The sequence below is a fragment of the Schistocerca nitens genome, chromosome 9 (assembly GCF_023898315.1).
Source record: "Schistocerca nitens isolate TAMUIC-IGC-003100 chromosome 9, iqSchNite1.1, whole genome shotgun sequence".
NCBI classification, from domain to species: domain Eukaryota; kingdom Metazoa; phylum Arthropoda; class Insecta; order Orthoptera; family Acrididae; genus Schistocerca; species Schistocerca nitens.
In genome coordinates, this window is record NC_064622.1 from 311,025,092 (window position 1) to 311,052,433 (window position 27,342).

The 27,342-nt window shown below is 38.1% G+C and overlaps 1 protein-coding gene across 4 annotated transcripts in view; it reads right to left on the reverse strand.

Moving 5' to 3' along the window:
- Positions 1-2,361: 2,361 nt before the first annotated feature.
- The window catches only part of LOC126203562 (uncharacterized), a 292,843-nt gene continuing 267,862 nt past the window's right edge, over positions 2,362-27,342 (reverse strand). For 3 of the 4 annotated variants that reach the window (XM_049937888.1, XM_049937886.1, XM_049937887.1), the window contains 2 exons: positions 11,281-11,565; positions 2,362-2,976 (listed from right to left, as the gene is read on the reverse strand). In XM_049937888.1, coding sequence (XP_049793845.1) covers positions 2,929-2,976; positions 11,281-11,565 — 333 coding nt within the window. In that variant the 3' untranslated portion in view covers positions 2,362-2,928. The remainder of the gene's footprint in view (positions 2,977-11,280; positions 11,566-27,342) is intronic. The other variant, XM_049937889.1, reaches the window with a different exon arrangement.

Consider the following 27,342-nt stretch of genomic DNA (forward strand, 5'->3'; position numbering starts at 1 on the left):
ATATACCTTCAGCCACTTGTTTCAGTCTTGGCCATCGTCACCAGAGAACGCGGACGGATGTCTCATATGGTGGCACACTGTTGTTGTCATGATAACATCCTCTTCTTCTTCTTCTGGTGCCAATAGATTGGGATCTGTTGAATATGGCTCGAACTCGGGTTTCTCGACACATAAATCGCAGCTCTGTCGTAGCCTGATGGGAGCCACTGTGTCATCAATAATGTGCGCTATCACAAGTTCCAATACCCAGCATCTCCACCAGAATAATGTAATGTAGAAGAAGGTGTAATTAGCTGAATGATGAACACTAACTTCACTTAACGAAGGTTTACTCAGCACTTGCACATACAAGAGCACAGAGTGAACTGCCTCCGGCCAGAACACATATGGTATATATATACAGTTACAGAACATTCCAGTACAATGATTCTTGACATTTTTGGATACTTCTAGAATGTACTCGAACCAAATATAGAAATTAAAATTTTACAGTTCAGGTGAGTTCTGAACTCACAACCCTCCATGCAACAGTCTAGTATCATAACCACTACACCATGGTGACCGTACTACCCTGCTTCTTCTGCGACAATATTTGATTATGCTGTGGAGTATAACTGACCAACAACTATTATGAAATCTGACAATTGCAAGCTGCTGCACACCAATACATTCACTTGTCAATATTTTTACAGTGATGCCCAACAAGTGGGGGGCACTTGTGAATGAGATAAAGATTGAACATCCACAGATTTGTATATGAGGTTTCCATTGAGAAGAAATATTTCTGTTGCAAAATTAATGTACACAATTGTAGTCAGCGGGTGAAAGTTCTAGCTAAAAGCATCTCCTCAGCTTACGAGTTTGGGCGTTTAATTGGGTGTGATATATGGATTTACTAACTTCATTTTGCGTGTTAAAAACTTGACAACATTTCTTTGCTTCTTTCAATAGTTTTTTTATACTCTTTGCTAGGAAAAATGAATTTATTAAGTTTGCTTTGTGATCTGGGTACCTACTCATTTCATTTCAATTTTCTTTTGTTTAAGAACAAACATGCATAGAAAACAGTCAAGTCTTTTTGAACACATAAGAACAGCTGAAAAACTGAGGACTATGCAGTCTCAAGAATCAGATCTTGGAGTGAGACTTGCTGTGGCTTGAGAACATCAGGCTTTAACTCACCCTTAAAACCTTCTTCCAAAAAAGTGAGGCACAATGTAACTCTGATCAAGGGTATCATGAATTATGTCGCTCCTCAGAATCTTTCACTCAGAGGCATATAGTTACTTCTCTCCCTTGCTTCTCTCTAATGTAAACGCCATAGAAGTAGAAATTTTGATGGGAAGTGAGATTTTATACCCAGAATCCCACTTACAAGTAACATTTTAGCATTTTGCTTTCCGCATTTACAGTTCCTGATGCGCTTATTTTATGCCACGTCTGTGAACAAAAGCATAAGGTTGGACGCTGCTTGTTGTGAAACTTACTGTAAGTTGCTTTTCACATGGGCAGCTCTCCTGTTTTTGAGAAGCAAGCAATCTCTTCTTCATATCCCCAATCATACAACTTTGAACTTGCATATGAAGAACCTTTGTAAGTAAAAAATATATTTCACATATATGAAGTCTTTGGTGCAACAACAGATAAATACACAGGCAATGCTGGGTTTCTCAGCTAGTAGAGAATAAGAGCAGTCCTATCACACTTTCCTTGGGCACTTCTGACAATACCCTTGTCCCAGAAGAATACTCACCATCAACAACAATGTACTGGGTTCTATTACTTAAGAAGTATTTCAGCCACTCACATATCTGGGAACCTATCCAAATTGCTTGTAGCTTCATTAACAATCTTCAGTGGGGTACCATGTCAGACACTTTCCAAAAATCTAGGTATATGGACTCTACCTACTGCCTTCCATCCATGGTTTTTATGATATCATGTGAGAGCAGAGCAAGCTGGGTTTTACACGAATGATGTTTTTTTTAAATCCGTGCTGATTTGTGGACAGAAGCTTTTCTGTCTCAAGGAAATTTATTATATTCTAATTGAGAATATATCCAAGACTTCTGCTGCAAATGAATGTTAAGGATATTGGACTGTAATTTTGCAGGTCTGTTATTTTACCATTCTTATATACAGGGGTCCCCTTTGCTTTTTTCCAGTCACTTGGTACTTTGCACTGTGCAAGAGATTCACAATAAATGCAAGGTAAGTAAGGGGAAACTGAACTGGGATTTAATTCAGACCAAATGACTTACTTGTTTTCAACTCTTCAAGTTGCTTTCTATGCCAAGGATCCCTATTACTCATTTAAGTCATTCAAATACCCTTGTAGCATGCTGCTTGCAGACAAACATATTTTTCTATTTACAAATTTTTTCACTTTATTCAAATAATGTTTTAAGTTACATGGTTCTCAGTTCAGTTTTGATATGCACACATACATCAGAATATAAAACAAGAATGAGTGTTAATCTGAAGCATCACAGAACATTATGTATTTTCAGTATAAAATAACTATATGTGAAAATGTTTCACCTACAATTTCTGCTTAAAGTGATAAAACATTTTTGATACTACTACAAATACAAGAATGAAGATTTTTCACTCCCTCTCTTGCTCATACATATAAAAAAACATATCCAACAAACAAACACACACACACACACACACACACACACACACACACAAGCTCAAGTGAATCAACTGTGTAACAGTTTTAACATTTAAAAAATATACATGTAGTGTTCCATAGAAATAGTGTGCAATAACCAACAAGCATAAATCCAGAGAAAAGCACTCAGTGGCAGTAAATGAAATTATTCTCACACTATAATGGTCTAAGGAAGCTTCTTCATAATACACTAGTCTTCTTCCCACATTACTGTGTAAAGAAATTGTCCTTGCTGTACTTTCCATATTCCACTACTGGGATATAACTTGTCTCTTATGATATAACACATTCTTAATGTCCTGCAAATGATAGCACAAAAAATTAATACAATACACACATGGTCTAAACACAAAAGGAAACAATTTAGCTGTATAGAAAAGTCAGTTTGTGTTATTTTACAAAACATAGGTATAAGCATCACGAAAGATGACATCAATTTCATCTGCATGTAGGATTATATGCAGTCTTTTCTGAGATTTAAAATCTTCTTATTAGTTGCCTTTCAAAGGGTCCAATAATAACTCATGAATACTACTCAGGCCTTGTGGAAGTATCAATTACTGGAACAAACCCAATATTCACTGGATGTGGCACACTCTACCTACACGATATCCATTTCCGCGGGTGCCTGCAGATACCGGATAGTTATAATTAAGCCGACAGTGTTCAGAGTGCTGCATACATCGCAGGATGTTGAAATGGGCATGTTCATCAATCAGTGCACTCGTGGAATTTAGTGAAAGAAATAATAGTTCCACTTTCTGCCAACAGGTGAAAATATCGCACTGTAAGCAGTCAGAATGTGCCATGGGTGCATTTATTAGGATATGGTCACAAGTTATGACATGTATTCAATACAGTCTCCTGATCAGCAACATACTGCATCCAGAACATAGCATGGTCAATGCTCACAACACCTCCTGTGCAATTAGAGCAATATGTCATCATATGCCATTAAAAAAAAATGTTCAAATGTGTGTGAAATCTTATGGGACTTAACTGCTAAGCTCATCAGTCCCTAAGCTTACACACTACTTAACCTAAATCATCCTAAGGACAAATATACACACCCATGCCCGAGGGAGGACTCGAACCTCCGCCGGGACCAGCCGCACAGTCCACGACTGCAGCGCCTTAGACCGGTCGGCTAATCCCGTGTGGCCATATGCCATCCTTCAGATCAGTAAGAATCTGAATACAACCCTGATCGACATGATCTTTGAGATACCTTCACAACCAGAAGTCACATGGATTTGGGTCAGAGGATGTGGAAGACCACACACCTCGAAATTGCCAGATGTGTTGCAGTCATTACCAAAGATTTCTCAAAGCAAATCTTTCACCTGGCAAGTGGCATGTGGTGACACACCATCTTGCATGAAAATAGTGGTGTGGAGACAGTAGTGTTCTTGAAAAGATGGAATAATCTGTTCCACAATGAGGCCCTTATGATGTGCAGATGTCACTGTAAGCCTAACAGGTCTGCAAGGTGTCATCTACTCTCCTCAGAGGGGAAAAAAAACTGAGAATGAAGGTGCTTGAGAAACTATACCAAAGAGTTACACAAGCTATAAGCAGCTGATGTTTCTGCACAACATGTGGTGGAGCAGAACCCCACATGTGACAGTTCTGTGCATTCAAAGCACAGTGCAGAGTAAAAAGTGCCTTGTCCATCCAAAGAATATGCCAATCTTGGAGCTTCATTTGCTTCACATTCTGAATGTTGTAGGAATACAAGTGTAAAAATCATTACAAAATCTTTTGAACTCTTTACAAGGAGAGAGACAATTTCCATGACACAGACAGAGCACTGGCTGCAGTCAGCTATAGCTAAAGCAACCTCATCAACAACTGCCATGGGAAAGGGCCAACTCCCTTCCCCTGCTGCACACCTAATTCACCTGTTTCTTCAAATTTCTTGATCATATTCTTTAGCCCATTTATTGACATGGGGCCACCTTTGCAGCTGTTTCTGTCAATGATATTCCCACAATGCAGTTTTTCTGATTGCGGTTGTTCTGATAAAACAACTTCTCAATAGCCACGGTGTTTCACACAGAAAACTTCAACCTTTTTAACCCTTTATACCAACATTCACATCACAAAAGAAATCAACATACACCACCAAGTGACAAACAGCATACTGACATCAAAACAGGAAACATTTCACATTCTGACTACTTACAGCACTATATTTTCACCTGGTGGCAGAAAGTGGAACTATTATTTTCTCAGCATACTCCATGAACACAGTGATTTGTGAACACATCTACCATGTTTCAGAATCCTATGATGTATGCAGCCTGCACTGCATCATTCAGAACACCGTCACTTTAATTATAACCACCTGCTTTTCATCTAGTGAGGGTGGGGAGGAGGGTGGCAGGGATAAATGAATTGGTCAATTTTGTGACATCTGACTGTGATCACCCATGCAATATTAGAACTAGTTAAAAGAGTGGGGGGGAGAGGGAGGAAGAGGAGAGTCATAATTTATTACTGTCTCTCTCTGTTATCACCCTACTACCAATATCTTGAAACATTACACAGATCCCTTCATTTTTAATAAAAATAACAATAAAATATATAAAATATTTTAATATAACAATAATTTGTTTGCATCAGTACTTAGTAAAGCAGATCAACATAACATCCAAGAAATTGCAGTTCGGATGAATATAGCACTTTAAAAACATTCGTCGAAAAAATTGAGAAGAACATGTGCCATGCAGTTAATGTTAAGATGTATACTAGTAACAAACTATCATAACTCCGACAGTGTTATGACTTACATAACAGTGGTTGGATTTTGCACTCACCATCATTAGTATTTAATTTAGCAATAAAACTGAGAACACAGGTATGAAGAATATGGCTATGTAAGCATGTACGTGAGGGAAATGCTGTTTCTTTCAGTCACTTCCCAGAAAGTTGGTCGGTCTGTGTTTTCTTTGCTGAGGATCTCCGCCTTTCTCGCAACCCTTACTCATATTCCTGTGGTTCGGTTCTATCAATGGAGTTGTGAATCATGTCAGAGTTGTTCTTGATAGCAGGTACAGTCAGTCTAGTTATATGCTCATTCAGATAAGCACCCGACAAGATTGTTACCAGTGAGGTTCTAAGCATATCAAAGCAACTGAAAAGTATCCTGTGTTATACGTAGCTTGTAATGTATATTAGGTTGATACATAAGTTCATAGCAATTTTGTTTTCCACATTGGTATTCCAGTGGCTATGGGCTTATTTATCAATTGTCATTTTCTATTTATAATTCACTTTTGCTATTTGAGTTTACATATTGTCATTTTGTCATTTGGAGATAGTGAGTAGAGATGTCGCCACTAGAAAATGGAGTGCCAAGTGGAGAAATACTTCCAAGATATTCTTCTGTTTGATTGCAGTAGAGGGTTGACAGCAGTGGAGGCAGCCAGAAACACTTGCACCATGTATGGGGTAATATCATTGGGCAGAGCACAGCAAGAAAATGGTTTTCTCATTTTAAGGAGGGAATTTTGACATTAGTGACTCTCCATGTTCAAAAACACCTCAGTGTTTGATGAAAATCATTTAATTGCATTAATCCACAATGATCCATGTCAGTGTACTCAAAAACTGGCAAATTTGATGAACTGTGATCATACCACCATTGTGTGATATTTGCAGGCAATGGAAAAGCTTCAAAAATCAGGTGCACAGGTATGCCAAAATCACTAAATCAGCAAGGGGCGATATATGTATCTTTGCTTTTTTGTCATAAATTGGCTAGTGGACAACACCTACCATACCTATTCTGTATCATTACTGCTCATGACAAATTGTATATGTGCACTAATATTAGGAAAAGAAAGGAAAGGTTCAGCCCAAACAAAGTGGCAACTTCCCATACAAAGACCTGCATGCATTCACAAAAGAAATGTTATGCACCTGCTGGAGCAACTACACTTTTCCTCATTCAGAGATAATTGCCACTTTTTGCACCATATAAATATCATGTCCAGGTATCAGTTCTGTTTTACTCACAAACGTGTGGTTCCTGAAGAGGGGCAGCAGCCTTTTCAGTAGTTGCAGGGGCAACAGTCTGGATGATTGACTGATCTGGCCCTGTAACACTAACCAAAACGGCCTTGCTGTTGTGGTACTGCGAACCGCTGAAAGCAAGGGGAAACTACAGCCGTAATTTTTCCCCAGGGCATTCAGCTTTACTGTATGGTTAAATGATGATGGTGTCCTCTTGGGTAAAATATTCTGGAGGTAAAATAGTCCCCAATTCAGATCTCCGAGCGGGGACTACTCAAGAGGATGTCGTTATCAGGAGAAAGAAAACTGGCGTTCTACGGGTCGGAGCATGGAATGTCAGATCCCTTAATTGGGCAGGTAGGTTAGAAAATTTAAAAAGGGAAATGGATAGGTTAAAGTTAGATATAGTGGGAATTAGTGAAGTTCAGTGGCAGAAGGAACATGACTTTTGGTCAGGTGAATACAGAGTTATAAATACAAAATCAAATAGGGGTAATGCAGGAATAGGTTTAATAATGAATAAAAAAATAAGAGTGCAGGTAAGCTACTGCAAACAGCATAGTGAACGCATTATTGTGGCCAAGATAGACACGAAGCCCAAACCTACCACAGTAGTAAAAGTTTATATGCTAACTAGCTCTGCAGATGATGAAGAAACTGATGAAATGTATGATGAGATAAAAGAAATTATTCAGGTAGTGAAGGGAGATGATAATTTAATAGTCATGGGTGACTGGAATTTGACACTAGGAAAAGGAAGAGAAGGAAACGTAGTAGGTGAATAAGGATTGGGGCTAAGAAATGAAAGAGGAAGCCGCCTGGTAGAATTTTGCACAGAGCATAACTTAACCATAGCTAACACTTGGTTCAAGAATCATGAAAGAAGGTTGTATACATGGAAGAACCCTGGAGATACTAAAAGGTTTCAGATAGATTATATAATGGTAAGACAGAGATTTAGGAACCAGATTTTAAATTGTAAGACATTTCCAGGGGCAGATGGGACTCTGACCACAATCTATTGGTTATGAACTGTAGATTAAAACCGAAGAAACTGCAAAAAGGTGGGAATTTAAGGAGATGGGACATGGATAAACTGAAAGAACCAGAGGTTGTACAGAGTTTCAGGGAGAGCATAAGGGAACAATTGACAGGAATGGGGAAAAGAAATATAGAAGAAGAAGAATGGGTAGCTTTGAGGAATGAAATAGTGAAGGCAGCAGGGGATCAAGAGGGTAAAAAGACGAGGGCTAGTAGAAATCTGTGGGTAACAGAAGAGATACTGAATTTAATTGATGAAAGGAGAAAATACAAAAATGCAGTAAGTGAAGCAGGCAAAAAGGAATAGAAACATCTCAAAAATGAGATCGACAGGAAGTGCAGAATGGCTAAGCAGGGATGGCTAGAGGACAAATGTAAGGATGTAGAGGCTTATCTCACGAGGGGTAAGATAGATACTGCCTACAGGAAAATTAAAGAGACCTTTGGAGAAAAGAGAGCCACTTGTATGAATATCAAGAGCTCAGATGGAAACCCAGTTTTAACCAAAGAAGGGATAGCAGAGAGGTGGAAGGAGTATATAGAGAGTCTATACAGGGGCGATGTTCTTGAGGACAATATTATGGAAATGGAAGAGGAGGTAGATGAAGATGAAATGGGAGATATGATACTGCATGAAGAGTTTGACAGAGCACTGAAAGGCCTGAGTCGAAACAAGGTGACGGGAGTAGACAACATTCCATTAGAACTACTGACAGCCTTGGGAGAACCAGTCCTGATAAAACTCTACCATCTGGTGAGCAAGACGTATGAGACAGGCGAAATACCCTCAGACCTCAAGAAGAATATAATAATTCCAATCCCAAAGTAATCAGGTGTTGACAGATGTGAAAATTACCAAACTATCAGTTTAATAAGTCACAGCTGCAAAATACTACCGCGAATTCTTTACGGACGAATGGAAAAACTGATAGAAGCCGACCTCGGGGAAGATCAGTTTGGATTCCGCAGAAATGTTGGAACACGTGAGGCAAAACTGACCCTACGACTTATCTTAGAAGAAAGATTAAGGAAATGCAAACCTACATTTCTAGCATTTGTAGACTTAGAGAAAGCTTTTTACAATGTTAATTGGAATACTCTCTTTCAAATTCTGAAGGTGGCAGGGGTAAAATACAGGGAGCGAAAGCCTATTTACAATTTGTACAGAAATCAGATGGCAGGTATAAGAGTCGAGGGACATGAAAGGGAAGCAGTGGTTGGGAAGGGAGTGAGACAGGGTTGTAGCCTCTCCCCGATGTTATTCAATCTTTATATTCAGCAAGCAGTAAAGGAAACAAAAGAAAAGTTCGGAGTAGGTATTAAAATCCATGGAGAAGAAATAAAAACTTTGAGGTTCGCCAATGACATTGTAATTCTGTCAGAGACAGCAAAGGACTTGGAAGAGCAGTTGAACGGAATGGACAGTGTCTTGAAAGGAGGATATAAGATGAACATCAACAAAAGCAAAACAAGGATAATGGAATGTAATCGAATTAAGTCGGGTGACGCTGAGGAAATTAGATTAGGAAATGAGACACTTAAAAGTTTAAAGGAGTTTTGCTATTTGGGGAGCAAAATAACTGATGATGGTCGAAGTAGAGAGGATATCAAATGTAGACTGGCAATGGCAAGGAAAGCATTTCTGAAGAAGAGAAATTTGTTAACATCAAATATAGATTTAAGTGTCAGGAAGTCGTTTCTGAAAGTATTTCTATGGAGTGTAGCCATGTATGGAAGTGAAACATGGACGATAAATAGTTTGGACAAGAAGAGAATAGAAGCTTTCAAAATGTGGTGCTACAGAAGAATGCTGAAGATTACATCTACATCTATACGCCGCAAGCCACCTGACAGTGTGTGGCGGAGGGTACCCTGAGTACCTCTATCAGTTCTCCCTTCTATTCCAGTCTCATATTGTTCGTGGAAAGAAGGATTGTCGGTATGCTTCTGTGTGGGCTCTAATCTCTATGATTTTATCCTCATCGTCTCTTCGCGAGATATACGTAGGAGGGAGCAATATACTGCTTGACTCTTTGGTGAAGGTATGTTCTCGAAACTTTAACAAAAGCCCGTACCGAGCTACTGAGTGTCTCCCCTGCAGAGTCTTCCACTGGAGTTTATCTATCATCTCCGTAATGCTTTCACGATTACTAAATGATCCTGTAACGAAGTGCACTGCTCTCCGTTGGATCTTCTCTATCTCTTCTATCAACCCTATCTGGTACGGATCCCACACTGTTGAGCAGTATTCAAGCAGTGGGTGAACAAGCGTACTGTAACCTACTTCCTTTGTTTTCGGATTGCATTTCCTTAGGATTCTTCCAATGAATCTCCGTCCGGCATCTGCTTTACCGACGATCAACTTTATATGATCATTCCATTTTAAATCACTCCTAATGCGTACTCCCAGATAATTTATGGAATTAACTGCTTCCAGTTGCTGACCTTCTACTTTGTAGCTAAACGATAAGGGATCTATCTTTCTATGTATGCGCAGCACATTACACTTGTCTACATTGAGATTAAATTGCCATTCCCTGCACCATGCGTCAATTCGCTGCAGATCCTCCTGCATTTCGGTACAATTTTCCATTGTCACAATCTCTCGATACACCACAGCATCATCTGCAAAAAGCCTCAGTGAACTTCCGATGTCATCCACAAGGTCATTTATGTATATTGTGAATAGCAACGGTCCTATGACACTCCCCTGAGGCACACCTGAAATCACTCTTACTTCGGAAGACTTCTCTCCATTGAGAATGACATCCTGCGTTCTCTTATCTAGGAACTCTTCAATCCAATCACACAATTGGTCTGATAGTCCATATGCTCTTACTTTGTTCATCAAACAACTGTGGGGAACTGTATTGAACACCTTGCGGAAGTCAAGAAACACGGCATCTACCTGTGAACCCGTGTCTATGGCTCTCTGACTCTCGTGGACGAAGAGCATGAGCTGGGTTTCACACGACGGTCTTTTTCAAAACACATGCTGATTCCTACAGAGTAGATTTCTAGTCTCCAGAAAAGTCATTATACTCGAACATAATACATGTGCCAAAATTCTACAACTGATCGACGTTAGAGATATAGGTCTATAGTTCTGCACATCTGTTCGACGTCCCTTCTTGTAAACGGCGATGACCTGGTTAGATGGGTAGATCACATAACTAATGAGGAGGTATTGAATAGAATTGGGGAGAAGAGGAGTTTGTGGTACAACTTGACTAGAAGAAGGGATCGGTTGGTAGGACATGTTCTGAGGCATCAAGGGATCACCTATTTAGAACTGGAGGGCGGTGCAGTAGGTACTGGGAGATAAAGAAGCTTGCACAGGATAGAGTAGCATGGAGAGCTGCATCAAACCAGACTCAGGACTGAAGACCACAACAACAACATGTGAAATTTAGGAAGAATAACAAGAAGAAGAAGAAACAGCACTTTAGCCAGAGAAGTCCTTCCATAAAGTGAGAATTTACACACTCTGGTGTTACATATATGGTGGTTATTATATATATGGTGGTTATTATATTAGACAATACCTGCTTCCTTTCAGTTGGTACAAGACTAAGAGGTGCCTTTTGACTCTTGTTTTTAATTGTTGGGTTAGCTCCAGATTCAATCAGATGCCAAACAGCAAGCCGCTGATGTGCTGGAGAAATGGAATGATTTGCTGCAACCATGTGTAGAGGGGTGTCTTCATTGAAATTTTTCTCATTTATGATGTTACTGGCATAGCTGGTTTTTGCAAGCAGCATCACAAGTAAGTCGGGATCACATGATTCTCGTGCAACTAAGTGGAAAACGGTGTTCCCAGCACATCCATCCTGTAAAACATATCCAAATGTCTAAGAAGTATGTTTTCAGTATGCAAAATTGTGCAATACATTACAGATCAAAGAAAAGTATTTTACTGAGCAGTGCAAGGAATGGGATTGCTAGTTTCTTACTCTGTCCTTGCCTAATTTCCAGGAACATATTTACCTTCCACGCCTACTGGTGGCAATCGATGCTTTGCCAACTTAAATGGGTCAGTCGCACTCACGGGTGAGTCGTGTGTCAGAATTAGTCCAGACATTATGCTGGTGATGGACTAGAGGCACTATGCTGCCATATGATACCACATCGTAGCTAAGTGGGAAAGTAATTTATACTGAGTGCCTTTTACTTCTGGAGGTGGTTCCTGTAGTCCAGCCCTGACAGTGAACTTTGAGAAGCACCTTAAGAAGGAAGTTAGCCTAAGTGGACTAATTCTGGACACACAATATCAGTATATTTACTCCATGATAATCACTGAGCAAAAGATTATATCGTGAGAGCTTTATGTGCACTGAACATTCACTTATTGCCTCTTGTAATGGTTAATATTCCATGTTTATGTTTATCAATTTTTTTTTTTTAATGATGACATTTTCCTTATCTTTCTCTGTGCTGAATGATAATGGTTGTCCTGTATCTGATGTGATTCTTGAAGTAGGGCATTCCGTCTACCATTAAGCCCACATATACGGACCTATATCTGCAAGGGTCAAGTTGCCATCACCCTTCACAAACTATCGGCATCCTTAGAACGTTGGTGCACCGGGCACATACTGTTTCTGATGAAACATCTACTGTCAGTGGTCAAAGTTAATGGTTACTCTCCGCATCAGATCAATACAGCACTAAGGAGGAAAGAATATAACCATCCACAACATCAAGAGGATAAGAAGCTGTTCAAGACCAGGGTATTCCTTCCATACATCTGCAACCTTTCATCTAAAGTAGGCAGGGTCCTAAGGAAACATCAAGTTAAAGTAATCTGCAGGCCACTGGTGATGATCACTGCTCTAGTCAGCTTGTCAAAGGACAATCTGGGTCTACAGAAAGCCATGATTTACAAAATTCCTTGCCAGTGTGGCAAAACTTATGTAGATCAGATGATACACACAGTACATGAAATATACATTGAAAATCAGTGCCACACTAGCCTTTTGCAGCCCAGTAAGTCAATTGTAGCTGACACCCAAACCTTCAGACGTCAGACACTCAGATTTGTACCAATGGTTGCTTTTCGATAGAGTATCCACCCAAACTACAATCTGGTTTGTACTATGTGCTGTCGTCCAGCAGAACAGGTATAACATTAATTAAAAGCTACACCAGAACCACCACAGCAAAGCAAAAGCATATTGCTGGCACGGAACCTGAAGGACAGGAAAAAAAAAAAAAAAAAAAAAAAAAAAAATTAAAAAAATTAAAAAAAATAGGTGGAGCGTTAAGTTGTCGCATGAAGGGTCCCAGGTTCAAACCCATTGACATATTTCCTTTAATTTTGCTTTTACTGTATAATGCGTGAAAGTGTTATATGCTACTGTTTGACAAGAATGTCAATAACGTTCCATGGATTCATATCGCACAACAGCAGTATGTGTGCACAAACACGAGAATCTAGCAACAATATGCACATCTAATGCATGCAGCACTGCTGTCTGCAGTCAGTTATTATTATTGTTATTATTATTATTATTGATATATTATTATTATTATTATTATTATTATTATTATTGATATTTCTTTCCTTTCTCAGACCTTAGGTCTGGTTCGAAATGGAAGTGACGCGGACCTTGATCAAGCGTGACTTCCTTTTAACTGTACGGTATATGTTACATTGCGTTTAGGAACTTTCGGGTAATTGAACATGTATAAATAATTACGGATTTCTGTAGTTGTATATATATGTTTGGATGTAGCTGTATTGCGTTGATGTACTGGTGGATATTGTGTGGTATGACTCCTGTAGTTGATAGTATAATTGGTATAATGTCAACTTTATCCTGATGCCACATGTCCTTGACTTCCTCAGCCAGTTGGATGTATTTTTCAATTTTTTCTCCTGTTTTCTTTTGTATATTTGTTGTATTGGGTATGGATATTTCGATTAGTTGTGTTAATTTCTTCTTTTTATTAGTGAGTATGATGTCAGGTTTGTTATGTGGCATTGTTTTATCCATTATAATGGTTCTGTTACAGTATAATTTGTATTCATCATTCTCCTGTACATTTTGTGGTGCATACTTGTATGTAGGAACGTGTTGTTTTATAAGTTTATGTTGTAAGGCAAGCTGTTGATGAATTATTTTTGCAACATTGTCATGTCTTCTGGGGTATTCTGTATTTGCTAGTATTGTACATCTGCTTGTGATGTGATCTACTGTTTCTATTTGTTGTTTGCAAAGTCTGCATTTATCTGTTGTGGTATTGGGATCTTTAATAATATGCTTGCTGTAATACCTGGTGTTTATTGTTTGATCCTGTATTGCAATCATGAATCCTTCCGTCTCACTGTATATATTGCCTTTTCTTAGCCATGTGTTGGATGCGTCTTGATCGAAGTGTGGCTGTGTTAGATGATACGGGTGCTTGCCATGTAGTGTTTTCTTTTTCCAATTTACTTTCTTCGTATCTGTTTATTGATATTATTATTATTATTATTATTATTATTATTATTATTATTATTGATATTATTATTATTATTATTATTATTATTGCCAATAATACTTCCACAGTATGTGATGCAATTGTTTCTTTATTCTATTATCCTAGTCCGTATGTTTATTCTGTGAAATTACAAATGTACTCTATAGATTTACAACTTTAAAAGAAATGAAGCGAAAGCACGCTGCCAAGAGGGCACTGGTGTAAACTCCAAACAGCCTTTTTACATTTTATAAACATGATGTCCCATATAACACTTTCAAGCATAATACAGTAAAAAAATTACATTATTTGGGATTTGAACCTGGGACCCTTCATCTGATGACCTAATGCTCTACCAACACAGATACGTGTGTTAGTGGCTCACAGCTGCGCTTTTGCTTTCCTCTGGTAGTTCTGGTGTAACATTTACTTCACTTTTACACACATTCTGCTGAATGACAGCACATAGTACAAACCAGATCATATTTTTGGTTGATACTCTAACATGCAAAGTTTGGTACAAATCTGAGTGTCTTGACATCTGAAGCTTTGGGTGTGAGCAATGAATTACCGCAGGACACTATGGATTATTCCGCCACAAAAATCTTGACACTGGTGAGATCCTTTTGGGATTCAGTAATTAAAGAATGTATGGAAATACGTCTATCACAAGATCTTATAAATTATGACAGTGGCTTTCAACTGGACAAGGCTTGGAACTTGTTGATCTCTTTAATTTCTTCTGACAGAAAACATTTTATTCATAATGACATGTCTGGCAACATATGATGTTTGTTTTTAGCACTGCGAGCGTGCATTCCAGCAGAGTGCGGACATTTAGTTTCACCTTTATGCATGGGACTGTGTGCCACAGATGGAATAGTATTTGCAGAGGGCTAGGACTTCGACAGAGAGAGGATGCTCCTGTGATGGCCACCAATGCACATGCATCTCAGCGCCGGTTTTTGCTATAAAGCCGAAACTGTGAACTAGCAGTACCCAGTGGCAGATACCATAAGATGGCTGAAGAGTCATCAGCCAAAATATTGTGGCAAGATGTCAACATGATCCAGCTGCAATCACAAAACCTCATAGAATAGCTTTCCCGTATTTTTAAATTATAACCTCATCTGAAACCTTTTATAGTCATTTTGTTTGCCTTAAACTAGATGATAATTTTGAGAGTGCCGATGCAGAACATAGTGTCTGCAGCACTTAATCATAACTCTTTTGCGTATAAATGTTTCATGGTATATAATTGGCACCATATGTCTTTTGGTAGCAAGATTTTATCACTTATTGGAAATGTCATTTTCACATTTTAAATACTAATTTTTAATGGTGTTTCTTTCTTTCTTTCTTTTATAGTTCTGCATTATCTGTTCATTATTATTACTATTCCAAGGCTCCAGTGGACTGATTATGTAAACAGCAGTGAACAGGAAGTAGCTCATTAATTTTGTTGATTAAAAGTTGTTCAATTAAACAGTTAGTAAAAGCTTTTTTTTTTTTTATTACTCTTACACATATTGTTTAGCTGGAATGAAGTACATGTTCTTTTATAATCCAAAGCAGGCGCGGCTCGTGGTTTCTGTACTGGGGAAGGCTGCGGTATTTATCGATCGGAGCCAACATAGGCCTCGGGTTACGCTACAGATTAGTCTGATATAAACAACTAAGGATTGAGGGGGAGGGGGTGGGCATATCACTCTCTACCCATAATTTTACGTACTGTATCTTCTATAATCAGGTATTAAATATCATTAGAAGCTAACTTCGATTTAAAATCTTTGGTTAGTGTTTTTATACGTCATCATTACATTTTCTGACACTTTGCAGCAAATCATATGAAAAGACGCGTTTCGGAGAGATCTTTAATGCGACGAATGTTAACTTTGCGGCTGCTTAATATTTTAGGTGTTTTCAGTTCTAAACTTAAGGCGTTTATTGTGGTTTACCTCCAAAGCTCGAAGTTTACGAGTTCGCATGACAATACTGTGATGTTTTGGTGACGTCACAGATCTTGTGCAAGTAAAGCTCACTAAAATCTTGCAAAATACACTCCGAAAAAGAAACTTGCTACTCTCACACGATATCAACAAAAGCAGTCAGCATCAGCAAGAAAGGAAAGTAAAGTAATGGGACAAATTTTGCACGCTTTGTCCTCTAATCACTTATGAAACTCTCGCTAGATGGCAGTACTGTTATGTTACTGTAGTCTAGTGCACTCTGGCGGGATATTTGCAAACTTATTCTAAATGTGGATAATGTAGCCAATGGCAGAAACAAAGCAACTATGTAAAACATTATCAAAACAATAATACTAAACGTCGATTAATGACACATCGAAGCGTAGTAGAAGTGTGCAGAGACAGAGATTGGATAGCAAAGTTTCGGCCACTCCACATTCCTTTATTACATAGATAGTGGAACGTGAAAAACGTGTGGTGGTTGGTATGACACCCTTAGGCTGCAAGCTCTGAGCCTTCGGGTCGCCCACAAAGAGCAGTACTATGTAGAAGCCACACCCCCAAACCGCTACTACATGCAACTTACGGACATTCCAAGGTGCAGCCTAAACACTACTAACCGTTTGGAAAACATCTATCGATACAAACAGTTCCAAAAACGTTGACCATCGTAATTTTAATCGGAATGGGAAATATCCGAAATTCGTCCTGATAATTTAAATTATGTAATACGTTCTTGCGAAATTTACTTTAACACATATTTTGGGGCGGCTCCGCCTCAGAGCCTTTAATTACGAGCCGTTCCTGATCCAAAGTGTAAATATGTTTTTCAAGATGTTGTATGTTTGTTATCTTGTGTTGAAGGCCAAGATAATAAATCCTTGTGCTAATACCATGGTCAAAATTATTCCTGGCACCTTACCATTTACCTGCTCCTTACCTATCATCTGCATTTTATTGTTTTACACCAGTGATAAAAGGCTTATTTGAAACTGTACAGATTAATTCAATACATATAGAAAATATTTAAAATTCATGTAAAATACAAATATACTTAGTAGCAAGGAACATGCAGTTTATTCCACAAATGAATATCACAGCTTAAATATAAGAAATATTTGCATTAAACAAACATTATAAAAGGCAACCACAGCCCTTAAGTTCATGAATGAATCATAAGTAGACAAGTAACAGTGTGTGTACACTTGCAAGTAACTCAATCATGAGCTGTTTGAGGAAAAAACTGATGCAGCAAGAATACCCTACACATTCTGTGAGCCACATTGCTTGTGAGCATGTATATGCTTCTGAATATGCAACATTCCTGTCCCCCCTGAAGCTTGAGTGACTCCTTTGAGCTTACCAGACAAAACCAACAGCAGATCCTCAAATTGATCAGCTAACAAGTCATTGTGAGCCGCACATACTTTTCTGAGCAATATGTTTATGAACTGCTTATCCTGCAAATGTGTATGCACCTTAACAACACAGATATTCCACCTGTTTTTGAGCAACAACTCTGCATATAATTTAAGTATGCACTCTCACATGCAAAAATATAAAGATACCAAAACATAAGCACCTGTCTCTGTAAGTCCATCTTTATACAGGTTGGTTGCAGGACCTCAGCTGTTCAATATAAAATGTCAAATCAAAAACACCTTCAGCTGTCTGTACTTCCAATTTGTTTTATTTTTGCTACAAGTTTCAGTGTTACATTACGCCATCTTCAGCCCCCTTGACCAACATGAAAGAAGAATTACCTCTTGTACAGTCAAAACAAGGTTTCCATAAACTTGCCTGGAACTGAGGAACGAAGGAATCACATTGTTAAAATGAAATCTACAGGTACTAGTGACTGTGTTTTGGTATCTATTTTGATTGTACAAGAAGTACGATTCTTCCTAAACATTGGGCAGGGGACCTAAATGTAATGTAGTGTAATGCTGAAACAGGTAGCAAAAATAAAATAAAATTGGAAATATATATGGCTGAAGGTGTTTTTGATTTGATATTTTACAACCACCTGTGGTGATACTGATGGTTTGCTCAGATAGACACAAGTGGAGGGAGAGAAAAGTTATGTGGAATCTAGAAGGAGTAAGACGTACAGTGGAAGGAAGGAGTGTCGAGGTAATGGGAGGTATGATGAATAGGTAAATAGATGACAGAACTAAAATGAAGACAAAGAGATGACAATCACAAAACACTGAAAACAGGAGAGGGGGGAGGGGGGGGGGGGGAGGAAGGGGGTTTAAGTTGCAAGTTGTTGTTGTTGTGGTCTTCAGTCCTGAGACTGGTTTGATGCAGCTCTCCATGCTACTCTATCCTGTGCAAGCTTCTTCATCTCCCAGAACTTACTGCAACCTACGTCCTTCTGAATCTGCTTAGTTAGTTGCAAGTACTGAAGAGAATTTACAGCCAGTAGTACTGAAAGTCACAATGAAGAAAACAATTTCCAATGAGACAGTCATGAAAGTTGAGGAAATCACGCAGAAAGATTGGAGGATCACTCTGGATGCTCTCTGGATTTTGGTTCCCATGGTTTCCTAAAGCACCATCCATAGGACTTTAATGGAAAACTTGGAATATCAGAAGGTTTGTGCAAGATGGGTATCTCGTTTATTGACAGAAGACACAAATGGCAATGAGTTGATTATTCATGCAAATTTCTTTGCTGGTATGTAGATCAAAAGGACAATTTCTTGGACTTGATCGTGATGGAGGGCAAAACCTGGGCATTCCACTTAGCATATGAGACAAAACAACAGTCATGCAGCTGGTGGTAACCCTCTTTGCCCAAGCTCCAAAAATTCAAACAAACACAGTCTGGTGGTAAAGTTATGGCAGCTGAGTTTTGAGACTGGGAGGGGGTACTATTGATCAACTTTCTGCCTGTTGGGACAACAATAAACACTGACAGGTACTCTGGAACACTGAAAAAATCAAAATATCACTTCAGAACAGGAGGAGAGGAATGCTGAGCAAGGAAAAAAGCATTCTTCATGACAACACCCATCCATATGTCACCCATAAAACCATCAATATCCTGCAAAACTTTGGCCAAATACCCATCCACTATACAGTTTGGACTTGGCACTGAGTGACTACTACTTGTTTCCTAAGTTGAAGGAACATTTGTCTGGACAGCAGCTCTGTTCCAACTATGAGGTGAAAGGTCATGTGCAACGCTTTCTGAAGAATATGCTGGTGAGCTGGTATGGATGTTATAAAACTGACACAGCATCTACAACAATGCATCAACCGAAATGGCAATTATGTACAAAAATATTCAACCCTTAAAATTATGTAACTATTATAGAAAATAAATGGTTGTTTGTATGTTTGAAAATACAAGAGACCTTGCACTTTGGATTGTCCTCATACAATCTCAATAAGCTCATCATCACAATTTCTGAATTAAAAGCTATTCATGATGTTAAAACCTATCCCAGCATTATCACTCTTACTATAAGCAACAATTCCACCACTATGGTCATGAATCATAGTGACTCTGTGGCTGAGTGTCTTACCAAATTTCTGACACCATTGCCTACAAAACTTATCTCTGCAGAATCAACCTAGACGTTCACATGACATCTAGAAGCTCCCAAAAACATTAGGTCCATCCCAAAATCTGTCACCTGAATCCCTCCCCTTCCTTTCACAGGCAACATATGCTCCTCATGTTCCGAAACTCAATTCCACTGGTCCCACTACTACTTTCCACATTGTAACTGGTTATAATGATCTCAAAGAAAGATCATTTGCCTCCATTGCAAACACTTTCAATCAGTTGTCCACAGTCTCCTTTCCTACAACTCAGACACTCATCAGTTTTCCCGCCAGCTCTCTGCAGTGTTAATATACAAGAAAAGGCATGACGGATGACTGCAATAGTAACTTATCAATTTCACTGATATCGGGTTTTCCAGAAATTGTGGAACTGCTTATTTATTTATTTTTCTGGACAAACACAACATGATTCCAGAATCAGCAATTGTCAGTGTGACAGAGTATATTTTACAATAATGACATGAGGAAAAAAGTTGTTTCTGCAATGTTTCTGGATCTCTCCAAAGCATTTGCCACATTTGTCCATGAAACACCGATACAAAAACTGAAATATATGGCATTTATGGTCAAGCAAGAGAGTGGGTACAATTGTACCTATGAAACAGGCAACAGCATGTATCAATAAGAAACTCATACCAGCCAGAAACCAGGAGCATCAAATATAGAGTGCCACAGGGTTTGGTAATCGAGCCATAGCTGTTTAATTTGTTTGTAAATGATACAGATATTGAAGAGAAAGAGAAGAAGATACAGGATGTATCAAATAGAATCATCTGATTTGGCTCGTCTATATTTCTGAAACTAACAATATTATGAAAAGGAAAGTTGCTAGCCGGCCGGAGTGGCCGTGCGGTTCTAGGCGCTGCAGTCTGGGACCGCGTGACCGCTATGGTCGCAGGTTCGAATCCTGCCTCGGGCATGGATGTGTGTGATGTCCTTAGGTTAGTTAGGTTTAAGTAGTTCTAAGTTCTAGGGGACTGATGACCTTAGAAGTTAAGTCCCATAGTGCTCAGAGCCATTTGAACCATAATATTGTTTCTGAAACTAATAAATATCTACAATGAATTTTGTTTTTTGATGAACAAGAAACTCAAAAAGTTTTTTTCATACCTTTTTATAGGTGTTCAATATGCCCCACTTGAGTGCATGGCATATGTCAATGTTGCATTCAAATTGTTCCCACTCTGCAGTGAGCATGTCTTGAGTTGCAGCTTCCACAGCTGCTGTTATGCATGTCTCGGTTCATTCATTATTGTCAGTAATGGAGGCACATAAACAGTCTTTTACAAACCCCCACAAGAAATAATCACATACAGTCAGGTCTGGTGACCTTGGAGGGCAGTAATGTATGACTGAATCATTTGGTCCAGTCCGACCAATACATTGTTCAGTAATCATTTGGTTTAAAAATTTCCACACTTCCAGATGCCAGTGTGGCAGGGGTCTATCCTGTTGGTAATCTAAGTCATTTGAATCAGTCTCCAACTGTAGGAAGAGAAAGTTCTCAAGCATATGAAGATATATTAACAGTGTTCTCAGCAAAGAAAAATGGACCACACACCTTTTGCTGTGAAACTGCACAAAACACATTAAATTTTGGAGAGTCCATCTCATATTGTGCAACTTCATGTGGTTTTTCAGTACCCCATATTCTCACATTATGATGGTTCACCTTTCCATTTAAATGGAATGTTGCCTCACCACTAAACATTAAGTGTGGAAGAAAAATGTCATCCTTCATCTTGCCAAGAATGAAATTACAGAACTCCACACACTACTGCTTGTCACCTTCATGAAGAGCTTGCAGTAGCTGAATTTTGTACGATTTCATGTGTAAACATCGACCTAACACATGCCAGATGGACATCAGGGGTACATTGAGCTGTCGAGCTGCACAGCGAACAGATTTCTGCGGTCTCCTTGTGAAACTATGACGCATGTGATCAACATCTTTGTCAGACACTCGTGGATGGCCTGGGGATTTGCCTTTACACAAACAACCTGTTTCATGGAATTATTCATGCCATCATCTAATACTCTGCACTGCAGGAGGATCCACACCATACCTAGTATGAAAGCCATGTTGAACAATTAGTACTGACCTACACTGCACAAAATGTAGAACACAAAATGCTTTCTGCTGACCCAACACCATTTTTACTAGAACTGAAGTGGACTGCTGCCACCTAGCAGGAACCATGAAAACTCAGGAGTTTGCAATTTACAACAGTATGTTGTTCATGCAAATATCTTAAATGATTTTTTAAAATCAGTTGATTCTTCTTCATACACCCTGTGTTCTATGCATGTGACATAAATACTGAACAGAGGAAACATGCACAGCAGCTTGAAAGAAGAGCACATATTTCTGCAAACATTGCAGCCCAATGGCTCTTGGAAAATATATTGATTATAAACTGAAAAAAGACTATGCATGCATTGTTCATAAACGTAGTGATGCCTGCACATATGGATTTAGAGGTGGATGAAACAAAGCTCCAACAAGTACGAGACAATAAATCTCAGGTAATACTGTGGATAATGAGTTGAAATGGAAACAACACAGTTTTTGTGCACAATATATCATGGACTCTTTGAAGTGTACCTGCAGTGTGGAGTGACAGTGTAGGGGCACTCAAGCATGACAGAAACAAAAAAGGTAATTAAAGAAAGGCAGTCAGAGTCATTTTAGGAAAAAGGACTTCTAAAACATGCAGAAACTGCTTTAAAAAGTTATACATCTTAACGTTTGCTTCTTTGACATACACAAAACAATAATATACACCATAAAAGACAATTGACAATGGATTACAAATAACAGTATGCACATCCACAACACAAGGAGGGAGAGTGAGATGTGAAGCATACCTGACTGACACAGTCCTTGAAAAAGGACCTTGGTACTTGGGTGTCAAGTTACTAAGAAGTCTGCCTAAAAACTCGCATGATAATTTACAGGATACTAACTTTCCAAAGAAACTCAAAGACTATCTGGTCAATATTCTCACTTTGCTACTGCCACTGAAAGCCATCTAACTCCCCCTGTTTCATTCCTTCTATTACCTCCTCAACTGCTCAAGCTCCACACATATAAGTGAAATTCGGTATCTTTTCTTGATACATAGTAGAAGATGTAGCATGTAAAGCTGTGCAAACAAAGAGAAACACTGCAAAATGCAAAAAAACTGCCTGCAACAAGTTCAAAAAATAAACACTAATCTCATATGCTAACCTAAGTGAACATAAACAAACTGTCCAAGATAACAACAGTGAAATACATGAAAACAAGAAGGGATGGATGCTAATATATGGACACAGTTATGGTCGTGGAATAGCACAAAACATCGCAAGTATCCAACACAACTCTATAGCTTTGGCTCACATTCAATTTAGAGTACCTCTTTCAGCTGTGGTGAAGCTGTGTGTACGAAATAGTGGGTGTTTTTCATCAAATGTGTCATAATCATGGGAAGTACAAATAATGTAGCAAAAAATCAAGCAAATGACACTATCATGCACATGAAAGTGGCACTCAGTTACGTTTATTAACACTAAAGTAATTATTGTTAATATTCCACAGAGACGCAATCTAATGGAGCAATCTATAGTGAACCTGAAAGTATACAATACAAGCGACAGACTTAAAACAGTATTTAATAAAGTCCACAATGTGTCCCTGGTAAATGTCAGCAGTCTAGGCAGAGATCTACTGACATACTCATGGTATGTACATGAATAAAAGATGCAAAAAGACTGTCAGCAAATTAATTGCCACGGAAATTAGATGAAATTCTCCACAAAGTGGTGTAAATAAGTGCATTGCCATGGAATGGCACAATCCATCAAATCAGAATCTGCCACACAATCAGCCACTGCAGGCAAGCCTGGGAAACTTGTAAAGCCTGCTGGACAGATTGGTAGCCATACATAACCCTGTATAGTTCAGCAGGAGAAACTCAAACTTAATGTCATACACCAGAATTTTGGTTGTCTTAAAAATAAGTTCAATGATTTAGATGTTATTATATGTCTTGATAAACCAGATATTTTAGTCATAACTGAACACTGGTACACTGAAGATCTAATAAGCATTAGTCAACCACTCTCCATGAACTTTCGTTCTGCCTTTAGTAGGAAAAACAAGTCTTGGACGGCGCAGCAGTCTTCACTGTTAAAGCAAAGAAAATATAGCAATTGTCAGTGTGCATATGCAATCTGGTGCATGTATGGATTCATTTTTCAAAAATCTATCTGATTTACTGATATATGTACAAAGTACATTTTCTGGGTTAAATGGCCAGGTAAATAATATAATAACAGGGGATATAAATATAGACTTATTAACCAACAATGCCAACACCAAAAAGCTGCACCTCCTTCTCAATGAATTCAGTCTGATCCCACTTATCCATGAGCCAGCTAGAGAGAACGGCAACAGCAAAATATGTCTGGATAATATAATAACAAATATGACCCATCTTTCCTACAGTACATCTGCTCTAAAACTAGCCATCTCTGATCACCATGCTGTACTGCTTCAATTGGAGGCAAATGAGATGTCCTTTGTCACTAAAAAGGAATTACATGTAAACAAAAGAATTTTGTATAATGATAACATCAATAGAGTGAACTGCTTGTTAGCACACAAACCATGGTTTGAGAAAGATAGTATTTCCTATCACAGCTCTGTTGCTGACTTCTACTACTGTTTTGATGCCACATGCCCAGTTGTAGCCACAAAAGTCAAACAAATTAAAAATATAAACGAAAGTATCTGGATAAATAATGATGTCATTGAAGCAAGGGAAAAATTAAAATTATTCCATAGTGCAATGTTGAATAATAGACAAAATCTCAAGCTAAAGGAGACCTTCAAACCCTATCAAGAATACTATAAAGATTTATTAATACAGACCAGGAGCAACTACATTGCAAACAAACTTCAGGTTTCACACAGTGTTACTACTAGTGTTTGGGGAGTGATAAACAGTTTTAGAACAGGCAGAGAAAATCCTGTATGGACTTCATTATTGACCACAATGGGATGGTAGTAAAAGAACAACTTGAAATTGCTAATATATTCCATGAATATTTTTCTTCACTAGGGGAAGCTATCAATAACAAACATAATAACCTGCAGTATAAATTTAAAGGCAATACATCTGAGCATGGTATTTATTTTTCCCTCACAAATTGCAAAGAAATAGTTAACATCATTAGCTCTCTCAAATCTTCCAGTTCCACAGCGCATGATGACCTCAACATTAATGTATTAAAAGTATGCCGACAAAATGCCTCTGTACCTATAGCAGTAAACAATGTAATAGGATCAGGTACCTTCCCAGACAGACTAAAAACAGCCCAAGTAACACCAATCTTTAAAAAAGATTACAAACTCAAAATTCAAAACTACAGACCAATTTCAATACTTCCTGTCTTTTCCAAAATTATTTAAATAATAATATACAGCAGAATTATGAACTTTCTCCAGATGCACAATCTAATGTTTGAAAATCAAAATGGTTTCTTCAAATGTAAATCAACAAACATAGTAGCTGCTCAATTAATTAAGAGATAATAAGTGGCATTGAGAACAAGCAACATGTTGCTGGTATGTACCTCAACCTTGATAAAGCTTTTGACTGTGTGAACACCATAATCTTATGGATCATTGGCATCAGAGGCATTGCTCATGACCTAATAAAATCAAACCAAAAACAGTTTGTACTGCTTAAAACTGAAAGTGGTGTTCGCCCATCCAAAATCACTTAATACAAAATAAGGAGTGCCCCTGGGCTCAGTACTGGGTCCTCTTCTGTTCTTGATTTATGTAGATTACCTAAGATATTGCACTCAGAGTTCCAGAATAGTTCTTTATGTGGATGATACATACATTGTGCATAAAAAGAAATCAATTAACAAACCAGAGATCCACTGTAATAATGTGACAAAGGAAATTGTTCAGTACTTTAATGAGAACCACTTAAATGTAATCGGCAGTAAAACATGTCTCATGGAGTTTAACAACAGTAGTTGTAATGATGAAATTAAACAATACATAGGCAATGAATTAGTAAAAACAAAGTTTAATGTAAAATTCCTCAGTATAACAATTCAAAGCAATCTAAAATGGGATGCACGTGTTGAGACTGTAGCATGCAAGTTGTCTAAAAATATATTTGCAATTAATACGATTAGTAAGTTCTGCAAAGACACTGTTGACCTAAAGACTGCGTACCATGCTCTATTTTCCTCTCACCTGAATTGCGGAATAGAAATTGGGGGAGCAATCATAGCAAACCTAAATAAGCTATTGCTACTTCAAAAAAGAGCTATAAGAATAAAATGTGGAGCAAAATATAAGGAATCACGTCATGGCTTGTTTCCAAAAACTGGTGTACTAACCGTAGTAAACATTTACATTCTAAAATCCATATTACTTGACTGCAGCCCAATATTTGTTCTGATTCTATCAGTACAATAGTAGAAATAAAGAAAAATTTTACATCAGCAGCCACAGAACAGCACTCTATGAAAAAGGGGTGTAATGGTACTTGAATTACGTAACCATTATAGCACCTCAACTCAACCTCTCGATACCAGCAGTATTCTACTGTGTTTCTGTAAAGTAGTTGACATATTTCTGAGACAACATTCAGATTTGATTGCATTAATGTAGAGGTACTTTGATACATGTTTGTATTGCAATGATATTATTCTTATGTGTATTCTTTCTTTTGTCACTATGATCTTTGACGTACTTGTAACTCTTGATTTTTGGGCGCGTAAGCGGTTATTAGAGAGTCGGACCTTGAAAAGGTCAAGTCTTGGACGTCATGTTGGAAAGACGCATATTGTAGTCAGCTTATAAAATGTGAACTTTAACAGTGAGGAAGATGTTTTCAAGTATGTTTTGTATTGTGAAGTGATGTTTTGTGTGTTACATGTTATTGCAACAAAAGCAATAAAAAGGAAGTGTAACTTAAATTCGGAGAGCTGATTATTTTTTTACATCACCATTGTGCTAACTTTCGAAGGTTTAATCTTCAAGAATGGTTTGTGAAACACATCTATAAAACTTTTGAATATAGCAGAATAAAACCTAGGCCTCTTTGCATCCGAGCTTGGAATCATCACCACCTAGATTTTCGACGATTGAACCATGATTTTACAACGAGACCAGCGTGGGAAACACGAAAAGATGAGTGCCTAGTTTATTCATTATTACATGAAATGACTTTATTAACTGTGCTTTAATGACACCTGCCACATAATAACTTTGCAGCTGCCCAAAAATACAGTATTTAGCAGTGTGAGCAACACCACAATCATTATTAAATATTGACCTTTGTTGTGGTAGGATTGTTAGAGGGGCCACAATATACAGGTTTTAAGTTAGGCAATGCACTGCCTAGTAAATTTTTGACCCTACCCACAATGAAGCTTAGATTCCAGCTAACAAAATCCCTGTTACAAAATCCATTTTACACACTAGAAGGATCCACACTTACGCGCAGAATAAGAAGCGCTTCAAAAAAATATGTAAATGGTGTTAAGCACCATCTTATTTGTAATTTAATCATTTTGTTAATCAATGAC